Here is a 22,139-nt window from a genome sequence, read left to right as displayed (position 1 = left end):
CATCAGTTCTTTTTCCAACATCTTACGGGACCTTTTGATTAAATACTTTACTATGACCATTTTCAAACCAACCAAGTTTCCGTATGAAAATAAATGAGACAATACTTGTGTGCTTTCTATATTTTTATTGCAATGATAAGATACAGATATATTTCCAGACATCCAGTTTTATTAAAGTTTACTCCAATATTGCATGAGACAGTCTTCAGAATGAAATAGATCAGAATGAAGACAACTAGGTGATCAAAAGACAGGTTTTTGACCATAGATGAAACATGATGTTTTACAATTTCACTTTTTTATTTCCCCCAGAAATGTGCGATTAGAAGAAGCAGCAGCATAGTGTAATAATACTACAATATACAACAGACCGATACTGTGCAACAGTCAGGAACACTTGGGAGAATCGTTTTTTCTTCCTCTTTTGTGAAATGGTTATGCCAATATTTAGAGTACAGCAACTGGCAACTCAGGACACAGAGATGCACTTTGCCCGTCTTGGGAAGAAAACAAATATAATCAAAAAGAAAAAACATGAGAAAGATGAAGAGCTACAAACCTCAGTGGGATTACAGGAGACAGAAGTACTAAACACAGTCTACGCGAGTTCACTTTCAGGGGAAACAGAAACTGTACAGAGCTGTGTGGAATATATTAACATGTTTGACGACGAGAGATTTTGCCACTGGCTTTTTAAACTCGGGTTAATAACTGACCATGTTAGTGAAACAAATCCACGTGGAACAATCAATGTTACGGTGGAAAATAATAAAAACCATGTATGTAATAAATTCCCACTGTTACTCTAATCCCAGATGTTTCCTTTAAATAATGAGTTTGCTCTTTATGATCGTATAAAAAACTAAAAAGCATTACAAATAAAAATGATACCTCCTCCTAATACAAAACGAAAGGAAAGTTTTATAGTTTATTATGTTTATATTTGATATATCCATAGAATCCATATATAAATGATACCATTTATTATACTTAAATATAATGCTCGCTAAGACTAACGAGAGCATCTTCGTCTTCTAGGCAGAAAGTGATGCGAGAGGTCCGACTGGACCGCGGCTGCCCCTGACTCGGCTTTGACTGGACATTAAACTGCAGTCTGGATTTTCACATGACGGCCTTTGAGAGACAGAAATGGTTTACGATGGGCGTCTAAACGGTTTCATTGAGACCAAAAATCTTTCTTTAGCTACACTCACAACTCTGTGCTGCGCTTTTCATCATTTTATTTGTTCAAAGACGTTTAAGGAGTTTGACACGGCGGTTACAAAATCAACAAATCAACCGAAACGTACCTTCGCCCTCACAATCCACACTGTACGAGCCTGCATCACACCATTAGTCGCGTTTGGCACTAGAGTTTATATCTGGTTCGGTTTGCGATAAACAGTTAGAGAATTAAACCTCTTCTAGCTTTAGCTTTACGACAACTGAAAACAAAGCAGCCAGCTGTGTCCCAGGTGATCACATTAAGATGAGTCCCACAATGTTAAACACGACCTGCTCGCACTGTCATCAACATTTGTCCTTGCTGAAAATGTACCTCAGCTAGCTGTACTACTCTAACAACACTCCATCCAGCCACAACATGGTCGACTTTAGCTTTCTTCGAGTAAACTTCAGGGTTTGGTCCATCTGGCTGGGTGTGGGTTTCAAAGCAGACATGCTGGTCAGTTAGATTTGAAGGGAAAGTTCTCCCCAAAAATCAAAGATAGATATTTTTCCTCTTGCCTGTTTAGCATTGTTATCAATCTAGCTTGTGTTTGTCTTTGTGAGTTGCCCATTGTTGGAGATATCAGCAGTAGGATGGCTCACTTCTCTTGTAAATATTATGGAACTACATGGCACTCGTCTTATAATACTAAAAGTACCAAAAAAGTCGAATTGAGAACCTTAACACCACTTTCCTTTTCTACAAATCATGACTGGGTTTCTCAGGATGATCCACAGACCTTCTCTTTCTACCCAACTATCCCCGCCAACCGTTACCGAGCAGCTCTTGCTAGTGGCAGAGTGAGATGTAAACATTAATGGAGTCCTCCTCATCAAAACAATCTAGATTGCTAATTGTACAACAGGTTAGAGGAAGATGCATGTCTTTGATTCTGGGTGAATTGCTCCTTTAAGCGCTGCCCGAGAAAGCTTTCAGGCCGCTGGCGTTCAACAGGATGCGGAGCGTTCTCCTGTCACATCCCCAAAAGAAAGAAAGAACGAGGGCTTTGTGGCTAACGTGATTGTACTAACAACATGGAGCTCGAAGACAACAGGGGGGGGGGGGGGGGGGGGGGGGCTCGGACACTGACTTTTAAAGAAAGGAGACATAAATAAAAACAATTTGAGAGGAAACGACACCAAAACAAAGTCGACGTGAGAAAAAAAGGACAATCTTCCTCAGGAGAACAAGTTGGTGGCAGTTTTCGTTTTGACATAAATAACATGTGGGTGGGAGGACTCAGATCCACCGTAAGGCTTCTTTTAAATGATTCATCCCCCATTGTCGTAGCCATGATTTCTTTCCCCTGGTGTGTCCTGCCCCGGAACTGTTTAGTGGAAGATCTCAACACGGAGAGATGGAGCCGCTCCTCTGCCTCGGCAGGAGGAAGGGAGGGAGGGGAGGGCAGAGAAAGAGAGAGAGAAAGTGTGATGGGATTGTGAGAAGTTTATGTTTCAGCAGTCTGGGGACTTGTCTCATTCTCCCCCTCTTCTTTCCTCTCTTTCGTTTCCTCCTCCACTTCCTCTTCCTCCTCCTCCTCCTCCTCCTCCGTGTGCTGCTCCAGCTCCTCCCTGGTGATCATCTCAAAGTCGTTTCCGTTGCTGTGCTGCGAGCCCTCGTCCTCCCGCCGGTCGCTGTCTGTGTCTGAATGGCGCTCCGCCCCCGTTCCCTCCCCCTCCGCCTCTTTACTCTCCTCCACCTCCTTGCTCTCCTCCTCTTCCTCTTCCTCCTCCTCCTCATCGCCGTCCTTTTTCTCGCTGTCGGACTTCTCGTCGCTGTCTGATTTCTGAGCCTTGTTGCCGCCTTCCTCCTTCTCGTCCGTCTTGTCGGAGCCCTTCTTGCTGCCTGCGCGCGGTCCCTTGTACTCGTGAGTGTAGAGCGGCCGGAACGAGTCGATGAAGCCGACGTCTGCCGTTAGGTTGGGGAGGAACCAGAAGTGGTGGCGGCCGCCCGTCACCACCCAGATGATCAGGAAGAGGATGCAGCGGGCTGAAGGAAGACGACAACGACACGTGAGATCAACTTTAAACTACAGCTCATTAAAGATATCAAAATATACATAAAAAGTCAAATCTGGAATAGAACCGCCTGTGAGTGAATATCTTTTACCACTTCTCCATTTTAATGTGCATTGTTATTAACTTTACTAATGACCTTTTTTATTTACCTTTCTATCTCATTTTTCTTTGGTTTGTATACATTTCTGTTTATTTGAGTTTTGTTTTCCTATTTTATCTTAATTATATTTTTATTCATTTTCAAATTCCACACATTTATGAATTACCTTTGAATTTCCCCACCTATGTATCCATGAAAATAGGAAATTATACACCGATAATCAATATTTGTTACATTTGTTTAATCAATTATTCAACTAATCATGTATTGATTATTTTTAACTAGAAACTAACTGTGAAATATTCATCAGTAATGAAGTTAAATTGAAGTCCATGACTTTGATAAATGCCATTCATTTTTAATAGCATCCCTATGGCATTCAGGAGCTTCAATCACTCGGTCATGTTGCTTCTATAAATACCTAAACAAGAAAAACTTCAGCAAAATTAAACAAGCTGAACCTTATTCGTGTTTTTTGAGCATGAAAACTCACATCTGCAAATCTCCTAGTATAAGATTAATATTTGTATACAAATATATAAATATATTTGGCATTTAAGTTCATGCATGAGACCAGCATGTTTTTAATAAACTTCCTGTACTCACCGACAGCAAGGAGCAATATGCTGGCCACAAAGCAGCCTGCGGCTACACTCAGATAGTACACTCCAACACGCATCTCTGCCGGCCACAGTGGGAACAGCGTGGCTGCTATCACTGCAATGACTGTGAGAGAACACACATACACACAGATGGTGAGTGCAAGAAAGTAAAAAAAGCTGCAATCATAACCTCAGACTCACCGAGTATCAGTCCCATGGCAAACGTCTTGAAATGAACAGGATCGTAAATCCAAACAAACACCTGAAGAGAAGAGACACATTTTGGGGTTTGAGGTCTTTCAGAATCACAATTCCATCAGGTTGTGCATCGTATGCAAGGGTCTTTATGGTTTACTCTTTTGCATATTACTGAGCCCAAATGATTAGGGAAATTTGCCAAATATTCATGTTTGGTTTTTTTGGTTTTTATTATAAACCTTGTTTATTGATTTTCTTACACAAAGTAAACAGGAATGACAGAGCGGCTGTGTCACATTAGAGTTGTGCAGATCACATAACACATGACAACAACAAGACAAACAGTCGGCTTGGTCACAAAACAAAATACAAACAAACACATACCCTCATTCTCTTGAGGTAAGAATACAAATTAATACAAATGTTTTAACTAAACTTATCTAAATGACTAAAGTACACAAATGTTAAAAATATATATATATATACATATATATATATATATGTATGAACAAATTTATGAACAAAACAGGATTTCCCCCTAATTTTAGCTTGTGCGGCTAATATTCAGGTGCGCCTTGTAGTCTGGAAAATACGGTATATATATATATATCGTCGCTGTCCGATGAAAACCTCGTATGTCCATTTTTGCCGATTTTGAGATTTTACGATGGATACAATGTCCAGGTTCATTTCCGTATACAGTATGCGTCATGTACCTAAGTGACCAATGAAAAGTTGTGAAATCATGTCATCTGATTTTCAAGTATATCCATTTGGTGTCAAAGCTGTCAATCACGCCGCGTATCTCCCGCTCTGTGGAGCCATCTCAGCTGTCTTGTGTCATCTCATTAGCGTCTCTGGAAGCGCATCATCGGGTAGCTGAATAACACTTTGAAGGTAAGGTATTTCGTTTTTTTGTCAACTGTACTCAAGTTTAATCTAGTTGCAATATATTCACAACTGTTATTTACCGGTAGGCCTAAATTATCTAGATTAAGTAATTGTCATCTAATTAAGTAATTGTCATCTAATATTTTTATTGTGAACCTGGCTGACGAACGTAAGATAATAACTAAGCTCTCCACAGTTGCTATTTTATAATTCCACCTGTAGTAGCAGTAGTGAGCCTAATTAGTCGTGCTTGAATCACCTGAAGAAGAAAGGGGAATAAACAGGAACGGGCTAACTGGAGTTTAGTGAAATGGCAGCTTCATTTTTCATTTTCTTTTCTGCAATACAGTGCCAAATAAATTTCATTTTGATGATAGCCTGGTGAGACAATAGCTTTCCTTTACAGTAGGCCTAACTTTATCGCTAGAAAAAGTTTTCCCCTTGTCGCCTGAGACGTAGGTCTAGGAGTGGAGGAGTGACGTTAGACCTACCGTAATTCGTTTTTTTGGCACGGTAGGTCTCGTTACAACCTCTGTCTAGCTTGTTAGCGTACTGATTCATTATCCCATAGTTAGCAGGAGACATAATTATGAAGGGACAATGAATCAGTTCACTGATTTTCATACTGACAAGATAAATAGGCTATGCTCAGTTTATTAAATAGCCTTAGGTTGGACTTAGGCTATTTAATAAACTTAGCGTAGCCTATTCATCTGTCAGTATGAAACGCGACTTGCCCATTCATGATCGGAAGAACGCGTATCGACCACCGTTACTGTAAAATATGCACGTATATCCATTTAAACTAGATTTTGGTAAAATGTGAACTATACCTTCACACTGGCAATATTACGATTATAATTAAAGATGACGTACCAAGTATGACAATGCTACGTTTAACTGCTTTGAAATTAGGGTGTTTTTTTCATTTCCTGAAAAGTAACCGTTTTGGATATACGTGAGTTTCATCGGACAGCGACGATATGTATGCATGTATTTGGGTCTTATTCAGGAATATCCGGGAAGGTAATCCTCTTTGCATAGGCAAAGAAAGGCCGATTCATGTTTGTTTACGTTTATTCTGTGTGCACACTCACCTCGTTTCCATCTAGAAACAGCTGATCCTCATGAGGCTCCAGTTTGAATTTCTTCTTCACGTCTTTTTTCTTCTTGGGAGTTCCTGGACTGTCATCCTGTGAGGGTTATAAACACCAAACTCCGTTAAGTTTACCGTGAATGCAGAGTTTTAGATGTTTATATTTAGCTGGTCAGACCCATAATGCAAAGTCACCCTCCATACACGGAGGTAATGCTGGCTGCTGCAGGGGAACCGTTTGAGCACGCCTGCCACCATGGCATTTGGTTTTCCTTTTCTTAAGAAATAATACATTTCCTTACTAATGCTGAAAGGTTCAGGTCGTATATTTCTACTGTCTGGTTCTACTGACTGACAGAATTAAGAAGTGGCATACAGAATATCTAGGGGAAGGGTGAAGGAAAAGTGTTTTAGGCCCTGGAACTTACACTACGCTACGTTATTATACAACAGCGGATGTATTGACACAAATATGATGCAAGGGAGTGGGGAATCATTATCTCCTTTTCTTCTGTCAAGAACAGTCCAGTGTTCCCTAGGCATAGGGAAACAGTAAATGGATCATTAAAGCCCCTTCCCTTCAGAACATGTCATCCCCTAAGATATTCATAGGTGATTGATTTGTTGGAAGTTTTTCTAAGCAGGACTGTTTACCCGCAGCCCCTGACAGCAAAGTCACGGGCAGCAAAGTCAACATCCACCCGTCAGGATCAGCCGAGTCAAGGCCACTGACTGCTCATTAAACAGACATACAAAAACACCCTGGTTTTAATGGATCCCACTAACAAAGCAGTAAATATTAACTATATTAATACAAAAAATATTGATGACATACGCTCTTCTCCTTCTTGGTTTCAGCAACGTCGGACTCTTTCTTCTTCTCTTTCTCCTTCTTCCCTTTTTTCTCCTCCTCTTTGCTGCTGTCGCCTTTGGTCTTCTCTTTCTCCTTCTCCTTCTCTTTCTCCTTCTCCTTCTCCTTCTCCTTCTCCTTCTCTTTCTTGATCTCCTTCTCTGGTTTTTTCTTCATCACTTTGAGAGCCCGGTGGAAGAACTGCTTCTTCAGGAGCCTACAGAGGAGGGAGGACAATTTCTGGTTACTATGCTCTCTTTATTTACCAGCGCTTGATTTAAATCATATTTAGTTTAAAGGAATTTCCATCCATGTAAACACACTCGGAGCTCATGGAAACCTTTTTAACCCGAAATATTTAGCTTTGTTTGTTTGTTTAGCAAAATTGCCGAAATCCAGTCATTCCAACATTTCGTCATATGTGAATGTTGGCTGGATCCCCTCCTTCTCTGACCGGTAAACTGAATATCTATCCATTTGAAAACATCACGGTGAATTTCTCCCATTTGTCTTCATGGCTGACAGACCAGTAAGCCTTACATCGAATAAGAATCTGTAAATCAATTGATACTGAAATAATCATTGTTTGCAGTCCTACATACTAGTACCCATATATTACAAACCCGGTATAAATCAATTGCCTAGATACTTGGTCATGATAAAAAATATCCTCCATATGATGATACATAGCAGAGTGTTCGGCAGCCAACCTGTTGCAGTAATCCACCACCGACTCCCTGGTGGTGAAGAGCGCCTCCTCTCCCTTCTTAGCCTTAGCCCACTTGGAGTCCAGCAGACAGTCCACTGCCTTGGAGGCTAAAAGAAAAGACACAATGACGGGCGTCAAAAACACAGAGTGGTGCAGGGCCTGAACACATCATGCAGTCCTGGTAAACTCCAAATATGCAACCTGTGGTTGGACAATTATTTTAATGGGACCTTTTTAACACTGGACCTGCAAATTATTTTAAGATCCTTTTAATTTAGAGAGCCGTTTAAATGATTCAATCAGTAAAGTAGCAGCTGAAGAACCATACAATAAAGCTATGTTTAGCTGAGGTAAACTACCAATTCAGCGAGTTCATCGCTACAAGAAAATCTTTCACATTTTCCTTTTTTATATTCTTGTAGATAGTTTGCTCATCCCTTAATCTGACAGGTGATACTTGAATAATGGCAGCAGGCTGTCGAGAGTTACTCACAGCAAAGGTGAGAACCTGTAAGCTCATGTGATGGTTAGTGCAGCAATGAGCACCTCAGCAGTCATAACCTTTTCTGCTAACAACAACGGAGCAAACAGCCTTTCCCAACAAGCCACAGAACAAGTAAACACTGTGTGGGAGGATCAGGTTTATAAATGAGGCTGCAGTGGAAAGATTTGATTAGTCCGACCACTCTTCAGTAAAGTGGCACAGCGTTTTCCCTAAAATACTAAGATGGAAAACCAAAAAGGTTTTTGGTTGTTTTAATGACATTGAATGCAGTTACAGTTCTGTTCAGTGAACCTATCAAATGTCAAAAGCAAACAGGGGGCAGGATGTAGGAGTTGTTTGTTTTGCCTGTCCTCACATCCACGGACTGAGCACTAACCGATGAAGTAGTCCACTCGGTGGCCCATCATGTTGGTGGACTTGGTGGGACAGTTAAATCGGAGGTACTTGGCCACCGCCTTCTCCTCCTTAGTGGGCTCGCTCACCTCCTACAAAACAGGACAAACACACAGATGAATACACAAACATGGTGGGGAAAGTGATTTCAATCAATTGCAGTACATTCTACACTGTTATTGAGTTTTTGGGAACACAACAGTAGAACAAACAGATTCAAAATAACTTATCCCTTTTGGTTTATCAAGATGTCAAAGACTAACTGCTACAGCCTCTTGCAACCAGACAAGTCTATAAATGTACTTGACCTGTGCATACTACATTCACATTTTTGCACCAAAATCCAATGTTTTACTATGTGGTTGTATTGAGGGGTGACCACACATTGTTTAAATAATGTTGCAATCTGACTGGCTGAACAGAAGCCCAGAGCTCTAGAGATAGGTCCACATTGTGTGCTGTTTCATAGCGTAGATGTTTATCAGTAGCAATAACATGAAGTGGCCAAAAGTCATCCACACTCCTGACAACATCTGCACTGTGTGCCCGCCTGCAGCACTGAACCACATGCCAACACAGAGGGAAGGAGAGCATCAGCACAATGAGTCAGTGCTGCTTTCTCCAGTCCAGCTGGCTCTGAGCAGCAACACGAGGAAGACCAGGCCATAAAACAAGCCTTTGTTTAAAGAAGCAGGTATCAGTCGCTAAGCTAAGTTACATGAGAACCCTACACAGAAAGCCCCCTGTCCCCGTCATATACGATCTACCTGGCATAAGCACATGAGGATAAGCTGCTCTGCTCCAACAGCTATAGTATGTGAGGAGGGATTGCTAGTGTTCCACACCAAACAAAGGTCCTTTAAAATGTATAAGTAACCGTTTTGGCTTGATATGTAAATGACTTTAACTCTGAATGCTGCAAGACACAATGGGAAATGACAGCTGAAACGTCAAAAAAGGAGATAACGGTTGTGTAATTTAGCATGGTCATCTTAGAAGGCTTCACTAAAGGCATAAAGGAGATAACCGCAGGCCTATGTGTGTTATGCAACTAGACTAAACATGCGAAGACCTACGCCTAGTTAGCAGGTTTATTGCAAACAACAGCCACCAACTGATGCAACAGCCCTGTATTAAATCCTTTCTACACCAAAGATACAGAGATGCAATGGTTCCAGAGAGGTGTTTATGGCACTGTTGAACTGTTTGGTTCTTGTATTCAGAATACCCTCTTTGGTGTAATTGAGCATTAAAAAACTCTCAAATCAAAACAATCTAACCTTCATGGAAGTAACACTTAAAGAGCACTTATTGCCTAGAGATGTACATTGAAACAATAATGTTGGCTTCATGTCAAACCTTGAATACCGTGATGCAAAAAACAATTATATGGCTTTAAAAAAAGGACACTACTTCTTTTGGTTTCAGCAGGTATGCTCATAAATGAGATAACAGCATGTGTGAGATATGCAACTGAACCTCGAACAGACAAGAAAACGACACAGTTGCCATTAGGTACAACTGCTAAGGGAACTCAGTCTAACACCTGCAGTCATACCGACAATCAGGTAAACCGTTCATTCCATTTGTGGTTCAGTCGAATTCAAACACAAACTTAATGAAGGTAGGATGTAAAGCATTAGTTCAGCTAGATGCACTTAATATATCAGACAACTGAATATTTATCCAAGTAACATTCTCAGTTAAAATCTATTTCAAACACAACTGAATGGTATTGTTGTCTAATAGAGTGGTGACGTTATTAATGAACAGGCCTTTTTAATTGTGGTAAATAGAGTGTCATTAATGTCGTTATTCAACGGAGTTTAAATATACTACTATGTTATAATGTCAGCTTAATGCCATAACATTCACACAGTCAATATTTTCTTGACTTATCACTGCTTTCCCCCAATTGCTGGGTCACAAGTTACCATACTAATAATACAGTGTGTTCAATATTAATCCCTACAATCTGTTCTGCAACTATTATACAACCAACATGCAGAGAATGATGCAATACTTTCACAACTGTTTTGACATTAGCACATGCAGAAAGCACCATGTTTACAATGTTTCAAAGTTCTACTTCCTTTGAATCCCTCCATAGTATCACATAGTCCTCTAAATCAGCACAACTCAACTTTTGTTACAATGAATACTGACATGTTTTTTCACACTGACATGACCTTTACAACTTGAACACAGCTCATGATTGAAAACTACAATCATACTTCATCAAAATGACTCCAAGTATATCTATGTTAAAGCATATGCTTCATTGGACACATGAAATGGGAGCTTGTGAGTCTTCCTCGTCTTTAATGTCCAGGATACTTACTGTCAGTTCTTTAAAATAAATATTTGGGATCCTAAAATGAAACTACTAACACCGTGTTTAACATGTATTAGAGTGATGGGACTGAACACGTAGCCACTCTTAATAAGCTGTTGCTTCCACTGAAGACATGCTCCAGTCTTTAAAGTGCTCAAGGAGGCCTACCACTTCTTTCTTACCTGCACATTAACACATTAAGTATCAGTATACCAGTATGATGTACTGCGTTGACTCATTATATTTAAATTCCCGCAGATTGCCTCACGTTATGTAAAGACGTTTAGTTAGAGCTGACGCAGCTAAGCCTGAAAACGTTGAGTTTACTCAGAATAACGATGGTGGACTGTTGAGACACTTTAACAGAAAGTACTACTACACCATAAGCGTGTTTATGTAAGCGTTTGAGTGCTACATGCGATACTGATAATAAATAGCTCCAAAACGTCTCACCAAAATAAAAACACTAACATTTGTTTTCGCTAGCCAGCTAATGCTAGCTACTGTTAGCCGTTATCTGGCTTCATCCGCCAACGGTTAACGGCTCCCAACAAAGATGCTATCGGTGACGAACGTCCCGCAAACGCTCCTAAACAAGCACACGGCTTTAATTTGGAGTCCCTTAACCTCTACAGGAATAATTTGTATCAGTTCAGTGATGTTACCTGGATCCGCTTCTTGTGCCTCCTGCGCTCCGCCATGATCCTCCAACAGCTCCTCCGACGTGCGCGAGCCTGCGCAGGCGCATAGTATCGTGTAGTATCGCGAGATTTAGCGATTAAGGTTTGAAGTAAATTTGTAGTTACTCAACACATCTTGACTCAACTTCTTCTTTTAGAAGGACTTCGTATACATACATTTATGTATATATATTCAAACAATTCAGAGGGAATTATTGCACATTTTACTATATTTATTTATGTCCTTTTGTTTTTGCTTGAAATGTAGATTTATGAAATCCAATTGTTTATTTATTCCTTATCATGACAGATAGGAAGTAATGCAGGTTTTCCACGTAGAAAAACATTTTATTCACAATCAAACAAAAGCAAAAAGGTATCAAACATTCAAACATCTCACTTTGATTATTCTGTTACAAAACCATTCCCATATTATGTCTATGGTCCTTATAACGGCCTACTGGATGAATGACACTTACTGTATAGCAGCTTAAAAAAAATAAGTAAGTTGAAAGCTAAAATCAGACTTTTAGAGGCCTGTTATTAAAAAGGAAATAAGCTCTTAACTCAGAGATCTGTTTCTCTTCAGTGTTAAAAATATATTCACTTTTATATGTAAAATTCAAATATTAAGTTGACACCTGGGCCTAATGGGAAATGTGCATTGAATGGCCATGTTAACCAAATAGTAAAAAAAAAGCATAATTAATTCAGTTAATGTAAACAAATCCATCACTGTACAAGCTCAATGAGAGTCATGCGGACTGGTGAAGTTTGAATCTGTCCACATGTGCTGTCCTGGTCAGGCTGTCTCGCTGCTTGCAGATGGAGGGGAATTGTTTTCTGTCTCGTGAAGGTGATCTGTGGATTTGAGGACTTCGGGCTCTCTTGGACTCGCCAACATCTCCTCACTGTTGCAGTTCACAGGAGAGCCTATCTCTGAGGAGCGGTCTGCAGCCTTCTCTGGAGTGGCCTGCAGGGCGGAGGAGGAGAGCGGCAGGTTCATCATGTACAACATGTTGCCCACACGCCTGGACACCTGAGAAGGAATAAGGGTAGTTTAAATACCTTAGATTTATTAGTGTTTGCAAATGTGTCTCCCAAAACAGGAAGTCGAGGTCAAGAAGTGCTGAAGATGTAAATCAACATCTGTATGAAATCTGTAGCGTCCATTTTTTACAGAAGACATTTTGAAATGTCCCAGTAGGAAAGGCATGTGTGAATAGCAGAATGATTGCTGGCTGCATTCCATTTTATGGAAGCCCAAGGCACTTGATATTTAAAATGCCATTTTCAGTCAAAGAAAATTGCATTTTCCTTTTTTCATTCAAACATCAGGTAATGTTGTTAATATTGAATTTTCTAACATATTTTTACGCAAAAACAATTTGGCAAATGATAAAACACATCATATGTTGTATAGATATTAAGGCCATCGAAAGCATTAATTGATGAGCATAGACACATCCCAGTCTGTGTCTCCTACCTGTGAGCGGATCTTTAGTGCTGGTCCCAGTTTGAGCCCCAGTGTGTCCAGTAGATGCTCCTCTGACAGGAGGGGCAGCGTCTCCCCGTCAATCATGTGGTCCTTAAACGTCTACAGAGAGATGTCACGCAACATTAGCATAACACTGACTAAACAGAAAGAATGAAGAGGGTTACAGATAACAGTAGAAAACCAACCTGAGCATATTCTGAGCATGTGGGTATGCTGTTGATAAAGTTGTAAACATCATTCACGGTCCACTTCCTTATGTCTTCGGAAACTTCATCCCCATTAAGAAAGAGATTGGGTGGACCTGGAAAAAAAACCATAAATCTTAATTGGTGTTACCTCAGTGGTGGACTGTAACAAAGTCTTTTTTTAACTTAACAATTTTGAGTTACTTTACAGTTTATGTTCCTTTATACTTCCAATCTACTCAAATTCAGAGGGAAATATTGTACTTTTTACTGCACTGCATTTATTTGACATATTTAGTTACTAGTTACTTTGCGGACTCAGATAATAATTTTAAAAAACATAGTAATCACCTAACACATTGCTTTTTAGTTTTATAGGTTAAACTGACCGAGAGTAGACAATATACTCAATTTTTGCAAATGCAATTATAATCCAGCAATAAAATATACAATGTTCTGAAATGTACCTTTCTGTATATGAGGACTTTTACTTTATGTTTTTAAATATATTTAGACTTTGATCTAGAAACTAACCAGGTGGAAGGAAACCATTTCCAGGGACTGGGAACATGTAAGGCATGCCAGTAAGCACACCACCGGCGGAGGGATCCATGAACTTCTCCTGGAAAGCCGAACACTGGCTGTTCATGTCTTTATCATTTCCCCCGCTGTTGGTCACATCGGACCCATCCTGACTGTTCACACAGGCTTTACGTAGCCCTGCCTCCCCCTCTTTGTAGTTCTTCCTGCTTCCTGTGGCGAGTTCAGAGTCCATTTTTGCTTGATGGTGCGACTTGCTGGTGGCACACTCCTCTCCCATCTCCCCCTTTGCCTCCACCTCTTTCTCCTCCCCTGACGTGGCCCCCGGGCTCTGCTCTAATCTCTTATCTTCAGTCTGGCACTTCAGGTTGGATACGTGGTTCTCTGCGCTCTTGTGAGATGTTGGCCTCCTACCGACCCTGCGTCCCCGCTCTCTGTGCAGCGTGCCGATGGGTGGGTAAGGGCTGGCCGACATGAGGATGCTGTTGGAGTGCAGTTCATCCAGGCTGGGACGGTGGACGAAAACATCATGGCCGTCTGGCATCCGCTGACGACCTCTGAACGCCATGTGGTTGGAAGAGTACGCCATGGGGTTTTCAATTCCCAAAAGTCCCTTCTGGTGGGCGTTCTCCAGTTCCTTCTGGTGCAGGATGGCATTCATCTCCATTCTGAGTGGCACACACAAATATAAGTCTTTGTGAATTTAAGTAAATTGGTGCTGCATTAAACAACAGCAAAACTACATCAAAACCCCAGTTTACTAAATCTCACAGAACTTGTGCAATATAATCCAAGTCTTACTTATTCCGTCATATTCTCCATTCTTCCCAAACATTTGTTTTGCTAAAACCTTATTCTTTAAACACTTCCAAATAAACAGTATGTACACAAACAAGTAGCTCTGTTTTATTTTTGAAGTTTTGCAGAAGTCAAACCCCATTTAGTTTAATTTAACAAATCTATTTTCGGTATATCAATTGGTTAACAATGAGGCATGCAAGAAAAACAGTGTTTTCTTCAAGAATTCACAGTAAAGCAGGTGAGTAATTGATATGGAAATGGTCAATTTGGAAGCTAATTATCTTTTTTAATTCAAAGTCTGAAGCTATTGTTTCAGTTTTATTGGGCAAAATGTGAAGTAGACTTGTGTGTAGGTGGTGTATTTCCGTGGGATGTTAATGACTTTCTGCACACACTACCTGGCTATATTCTGCTTGTGGATAAACTCCTGTCGCCGGGCAACTGTTTCCATGGGTTCCGAGGGCAAAAAGCCATATCCAGCTGAAATAAACGGAAAAGACACAGAGGCTGTTAACGCTCATTCACATTCCTCCTTCAGGAAAGGCAAAGAAAGGCTGGGCAGGATCTCAGGTGCATCGGGACATGCTCACCTGCTCCAGGGAAACCTCTTCCTGGCATGACATTGGCATGGGGGGCTAGAGATGGACCCATGTGAGGACCCATGTGCATCTGTCTGGCCTCAGAGGATACCATCTCAGAGGGGGGAACCATCTCCCTAATTATATAAAACGCATGGAAAATCAGTCATCTACAGTTAAGTGGTGTAAAGTAACAAAGGAGATCTATTCAAATAATGTACATTTTGAAGTACTTATACTTTATTTGAGTATTTCAATTTAATGCTACTTTATAATTTTACTACAGAACATTTATTCTTAAAATCTCTAGTTATTTTTCAGATTAGGTCAAATTCTTGAGGTAAATAAAGGTACAATTATAATATATATTATAAAAAGTTAAGAAAAGAAAGTCAAACTTTTTCTACAATAGTAATATACTATTTAATGCAACTACATTAAAAAAAAAAATACTGCCATATATTTACATGAATTATATTCCCATATGGGGGCCAGTTTTTGCGCAATGAGTACTCTTAATACTGTAAGTACATGTTGCTGATAATACTTCTGTACTCTTACTCAAGTAAGAAATGGAATGTAGAACTATAACTTGTAATGGAGCATTTTGACATTAACGTACTGGTATACTTTCACTCAAGTACAGGATCTGAATACGTCCTCCATCACTGGTAATCTATACATGACTTAAAGGAAACAGATGATCAGCTGTAATAACTGCTAATGTGGTCTCAATGGAAGCTTTGTCATTGTTCAGAAAAGTGCATCATGTTTCTCTCGAGAAGCCATGTCTTCTTCCCTTATCCACCTTTGACTGACAATTCTCAAGAGGCCCTTAACCACAGAACTACTGTTTCAGTTATAAGAGTGAAGTCAGGTACAGACCTCTCCATGAAGCGAGGTTCAAACTGCGCTGGAACGCCCTGTAACCTCTGTTGCCCCTGGGCAAGGATCTGTGGAGCCATGGCCATCTGGTTCCTCATTATCAACTCCTGCCTCTGCCTCATCTCTGCAAGAGAAGAACAAGCAGCACAGGTCACCGGGAAGTCAGTCTATACTCTCTATATGTGAGACAGGCATCAATTGACTGTGAAAGCTGAAGACTGCAGGTACTACTGAGCAGGAATCAATCCAATAAAATCCAGAGACAAGGTCAGACAAGTTGGTTTAAGCAGTTTGGATCTTAAAAATGCATATTCAGACTTGCAGATGGTGCCGGAAGTACATTATTGGGAATTCTGCGCCAGTTTTTTGTGTAATTGGTTTGATTTGAAATGTATGCTTATGAAATGTTCTTTGACTCTTTAGTATTTCACATTGTTGTTTAGCCTTGGGTTTTCATTTCTCACCTCCAGCTGACATGCCATTGACCAGACGGTACCAGTGCTTCTCATCCAAAGCCCCCTGCTCTCCCAGCGCTGTCATCTTCCTCAGCTGCTCCCGTGGGGTCATGACACACACGACCTTTGAGTAAAAAAAAAAGGGTGGAATATGTGAGAATTACTTTTACAAACTTGTTTTTTTAATGATTCATGACACAACATTTTGAAGTATAATTTCATAGAAAATTTAACTTGGATGGATGCATTCATTGTGTAATGTATCATGATTGCCACAAGGGTGCAGCACAAGTCTACACATTAAATACCCTGCTGATGCTTATAGCACTTTAGTATCATGCTTTATAGAAAAGTATACTTGTATATATAACTAATAAAATACCAGCAAACAACCAAACATAATTTGTCTCTTAAAATCCTCATCACATACATAAAATATAAAAACGATTATTTTTAACCAATCAAACTTGAAATTAACAGCACGTTTTTTGTTGTTGTAAACAATGTAATGAGGACGACTTGAAAAATAAAATACAATTAATAAAATATTTAAAAAACAGCAACTTGAATGAACTGCCAATATAATGTCCATGCACACACAAAAATGTATTCCTTAACCTTTGATCATTCCTCTCACCTTTCACCTCTACCTTAACAGTGAGTATTAATCTTAAACCAACTTTAGCCGTAACCCTCACCTTGAACCTAATCCTAAACTCCAATTAAACACCTACATCCAAATCTTAAATGGAATACCAACTCCTTAACATGTGGAGAAATCTTTGCCGGATCATTGTTGTAAATATAGTTATAACATGACACACACATACACTCCAAATGGCCTGATTGTTTTGGCTGAGTCAGCAGCTTCTGTAAACAAGCACAATTGACTTAGACACCTACAATTAGCCTTCTACACGGCACAAATCCAATTACTAAATATGATACTGTAAATGACAGCACGATAATCCAGTTCTGCTAATCCGGGAGCAGAGTGTGCAATATGCCTCTAGATGAGTGCCCACAAATTCAGCACCACCTCTTCATATTATACAAGTTTACAGCGATCATGATTGCATTTGATTAATACGCTGGTCAGTGTTTGGGACAGGTGCAAACTGTACTTTTTTTCTGCTGTCCCCTCCCCCAGAGAAGATTTACCCGGAGGCCTTGAGCATTATCCACAGTCCCTCAAGTTCCCTCTGAAGCTCATCTAATCTGAGGGCTGTAATCCGCCTATTAGTCCCTCAACAGTCTGCTCGCTACATCTGCTGACCTGCCTGAGACCGCCCTGCTGGGTCCCACCCCCATCCCCACCCTCCCAGGCCTCTGCTACCCCCCGGATCCTATTAGCTAAGTCCTGGCTATACAGCACTTTAAAGGGATGTGTTAGAGGTAATCCGCACTTTTAGAGTTTTACCCTCAGCAAACCTTGCCTGTAAGCATCCTGGACAATACACCTTAAGTGCTAAGCCTATTAGCCTCCATTAGCTCCCAGGATGTCCTAAAAACACCTTGGGGATAAATCTGGGGATGCAATCGGTTTATGTGAAGCTATGTGGTGCGAACATATGCACCCTTCCATCACCTACTTCTCTGTCAATGTCACAACATCTAGCATCAGCAGATGAGAAGAAATGTATTCCAAAATGTATGTCTCTGTAATTCAAAAGTTGGCTCAAAGTCCAGAGAGTCAGGGCATTGTGAAATGTATGACCCTTTTCCCCTTCACTTTACTGGGAATCAATGTTTAGAATTTCATGTGGGATACATCTGTGTATTCCTCAAGTATATTAAGCTTTTAGGAGTTAAGAGTTTCCATACTTGGTTGAATGTAGAAACAAAAATCTTGACCAATAAATATAGCCCTGATCCAACAAAAGATAAAAACAATTCAGAAACTGAACAAGAGGAGTCTGTGTTAGCACCCAAGTGTGCCTCTCTATGTTTTAGCATTACATGCAAGTCACAGAGCTTAGTTGTCAGTTTTCAAAAAAATGTATATGCAACGATTTCCATGATCCCCAAAGACTCTTACGACCATTAGGATGAAAAAATGTTCAAACTGCTGCAGGATAACAAACTATATATTTCACTTTTTCTGAAGTTGGAGCTGTGCCAGAAATGAAATGTGCTATGATCTATTTCAAAAACACAAACAAAGATGTATTTTTTGTAAAATACATCATTTCTGTATTGGACAGAACATCTGTATACTATACTTATGCTTAACTCTATTGCGGATACAACAAACGTTAAAGGAACCCGCTGCGGTGAGCTTACAGTGAGCAGGAAGAATATAAAGCCATCTTTTATATAATAACATGTCAAAATAACATCAAAAAGACAAGCTAAACACAATAACTTTGAGAGCTTTCCTGATTTGTAATGATTCAAAGTGTATAAATTGTGTAAAAATATCCATTTAACATTTTTGTTGGGGATTAGGAAATACACTTACAAAATACTGATTCATGCAGATTTCTGAGAGATTCAATGCACACCTTTAGATCAAGAGCGCATTTAGTGTAAAATGACATTTTTGTTTTAATAAAGATTGGTTGTCTTCAGGAAAATGTCTTGTTAAGCTACAAGACGTTAAAGTGATACTTGTGAGGAGAAAAGTATGGCTACACTTGTGGGAACTTGGAGGAATCGTCAGTTGAGGCCAGTTCAATCACAGCTAACACTTTGATTGAGTTAAAGTCTTGTAAGTGAACTTGAGACTTAACATGTTGTGACAGATGCCTGAAACATTAAAGTATTTATATAACCTTATAGGACCTTTAAAGCAGCGTTCTGTGAGTAAATGCGTCATTACAGGAGAAAAACTCCTGTCTCATATTTCCTCAACAAACCGAGGCCACACCGCAGCTGCCAAATCCGGGGATTTGCTGTTGCCTGGTTAATCTCATTACAAGAATGAATTAAAGGGAAAAATTGCTGACGACTTGGATGCAGCTCCGAGGAGGTCATATCAGACAAGACAGAAGTATTGTCTACTCCTTCCTAATCCCCCTCACACAATGTACACATGCTAAAGCCATGCATGTTCTGCCAGTAACAAAAGCAGATTACATTTGATCAGAGTTGTTAGTGGTGAGAATTACATGTGGTGTCATAAGCTCACATGACAAAGTGTTTAAAAGGATGACTGAAAGAAAATATAAATCAATATATTTCAATAAATAAAATCACCACAGTTGATACAACACTCGTGCTTATTTATAATGTATTGTAGCATCATTTTCTTTTTTTAATAAGCGCTTTTAACAGAAGCTAGCTTATTTATGATGTTAATTATCCAGATTTCAAGGTTGTTTCCCGAAAAATAATTTGCATTTTTATAACATTGTGATGCAAATATCCAGCCTTGCACATTTCGGATTGTTTGTTATTTTTGCTGACTGAGGCGTAAGACACTTACAGTATAATGCAAAGTCAGGAATACTCTAAAGAAATGTCATGCTTTTACAAGAATAACTGCAGAGTAAATTTGATTTCCAACAACTGCAATCGACCTAGACAAATCAGTCACAATGAAAGAAAAAGACAAATGAGCGAAAGGAAATAAATGTAACAGGAAGATTGAAAGGACTTACCTTCAAGTTCACACCAATGAGCTGAGCTTGGATCTGGATTGTCTCAATTCAGGTAAAAAAGGCCCAAAAAGTGAAGGAAATACCAGCTCACAGACTGTCTCTCTCTATTCCCCTTCAAACTAAATGGCCTTCCACAAACCAGCCAACTGCTCTGAGTGTTGCCAGCTAACTGCCTTAACTAAAAAAGACCTCTTAAATACCGATTCATTGCATCTCCATTAGATGGCCTTATCTCTGGCGGTAAGCCCTCCCTGTCCTGACATCACTATGATCTCCCATCCAACTGCCCGCCGCACCTTGCAACTGATGTGTAATTACTGAAGCAGCACTGGTCCTAAGCATGGAGTGCTAAACCTCTTTCAACGTTTACCTCACTAATCCCTTGTTAGCACTTTAGACCATAGTTAAGACACCTAAACGCTTAGCTTCCTTTTCCAGTTGCAAAATGTCCCATGCCCTCCTTAACTGCTCTGCGGCCACATGCAGAGAGCTACATGACGCTGTTTGCAGACTTTTCAAAATCCAGCAGATCAGTCAGTTGTTTTTGTTTTTCTTACATGTCTAGATAGGGTGTCAGTAATATGCTCCCCAGGGAGCCGAGGGGTTGACCGAAACATGCTTGTTGGTAATTTTCTAGAAATCCGACTAAATGTTGGGCGGATGATCCTCTCAGACCTCTTAATCTGACAGTTTGTGCTCACCAACCGCTTACAGCAAGACCCTGCACTTCTCTGATTTAAGTTTTTTTTCTTTAATGCCAAAGGGCTGAAAGGTGTGCACAGTTGGTGGGCTGGGGTCCATATTGTTAAACTGCAGCTATGATGTGAAAGAGCGGGGACAGTATGGTGTTTCTATCTTTTTCTACAATCTGCAAGCAAAGAGCTCCTTGCAGAGTTAAGTGAAACTAGAGGTCACTGAACCCTTATGATGTTAAACTGTATTGCAATGTAACACAAGGTATTTATATTATTTTGTGCACCAAAAACTACATCCCTAAAGTGGCAGTTGTATCAACACCTCTCAATAAAAATGGAAGATTTTACATTCATGAATATAATAAGTATTGCAAGACTGTTGTGTTAGACTGAATTAGTCTTAGACATAATGAATGCTTAAACCTAGAAATAAGTTTGCAATTTTCCCTTCTAGTTCCCCTGTTTTAAAGTCTGTGAATATTTGGAGTGGGTTTTTTATTAAATGTCTGTATTAAGGTCACAACAGGGCGTAATAAATCTCAACATTTTGTTTAACAACATAAAATACGGAAGTAAATAATACCCCACTTACCTCACATACCCAAAAACTGCGGTTGCTAACAAGTGGCTAAATGATGATGCTAAACGTCATCACACCAAACAAGAGTCTGCCTAAATCAGGGATGTCCAAACATTTTTCACCGAAGGCCACATACAGAAAATTATACGAAGGGCTGGGCCCCTCACTAGAGGTGATGTATAGTGCCTCATAAATTAGGTTATAAGTCAGCAAAATCAATCAAACTTAGGAAAATGCTTTAAGAAACAAAACAGCCTACATCCCAGCTCTCTGTAGGGTTTCATTTATCTTGTTGGCAGCTCATTCCTTAAAACAGTAGCCTCAGATTGCTGATAATAAGGGGACATATGAAGGGTCTATTTCAAGCTTGTTATGGAAATAAGTTATTGTGCTTTTTACTCAGATTTGTTAGAAAATGTTTTCAACTTGAATTCACTGGATGCATTTAATTAATATCACATGAATACTGTGTAATATATGTTTACATATATATTTAAGAAGTATAATATTAAACAAGCACAAGTTTCATTTGTGGACTATATACCATTATATTTTTAGAATTTGCTGAGGCCGGTTTAAAATGGCCGGCAGGCCACATTTCGCCCCCGGGCCGTAGTTTGGACACCCCTGGCCTAAATGTAGTGATGGTGACATTTAGTCATGTAACTATGGATTATACCCTATAAGTCTAACGATTATTCCTTAATGTTTGATT

General features: G+C 39.8%; 2 protein-coding genes across 2 annotated transcripts; both read right to left on the bottom strand.

Moving 5' to 3' along the window:
* Window positions 1-105: 105 nt before the first annotated feature.
* On the bottom strand, window positions 106-11,676 carry sec62 (SEC62 homolog, preprotein translocation factor). The gene is made up of 8 exons (XM_063885415.1): window positions 11,591-11,676; window positions 8,574-8,682; window positions 7,694-7,799; window positions 6,969-7,200; window positions 6,135-6,230; window positions 4,150-4,210; window positions 3,953-4,072; window positions 106-3,217 (listed from the first exon to the last, which is right to left on the bottom strand). Exons 1-8 carry the CDS (start codon window positions 11,624-11,626, stop codon window positions 2,676-2,678), a joined length of 1,302 nt encoding a protein of 433 aa, XP_063741485.1. The 5' UTR covers window positions 11,627-11,676; the 3' UTR covers window positions 106-2,675.
* Window positions 11,677-11,943: 267 nt separating this feature from the next.
* On the bottom strand, window positions 11,944-20,449 carry samd7 (sterile alpha motif domain containing 7). The gene is made up of 9 exons (XM_063886448.1): window positions 20,150-20,449; window positions 16,557-16,671; window positions 16,093-16,216; window positions 15,220-15,344; window positions 15,028-15,109; window positions 13,823-14,496; window positions 13,289-13,404; window positions 13,092-13,202; window positions 11,944-12,644 (listed from the first exon to the last, which is right to left on the bottom strand). The coding sequence occupies exons 2-9, from the start codon at window positions 16,657-16,659 to the stop codon at window positions 12,408-12,410; spliced, it is 1,572 nt and encodes a 523-aa protein (XP_063742518.1). The 5' UTR covers window positions 16,660-16,671; window positions 20,150-20,449; the 3' UTR covers window positions 11,944-12,407.
* Between the last annotated feature and the right edge of the window lie 1,690 nt (window positions 20,450-22,139).

The sequence above is a fragment of the Eleginops maclovinus genome, chromosome 6 (assembly GCF_036324505.1).
Source record: "Eleginops maclovinus isolate JMC-PN-2008 ecotype Puerto Natales chromosome 6, JC_Emac_rtc_rv5, whole genome shotgun sequence".
Lineage (NCBI taxonomy): Eukaryota > Metazoa > Chordata > Actinopteri > Perciformes > Eleginopidae > Eleginops > Eleginops maclovinus.
The sequence above is the reverse complement of the archived record's forward strand: the minus strand, read 5'-3'. Positions and strand labels throughout refer to the sequence as shown.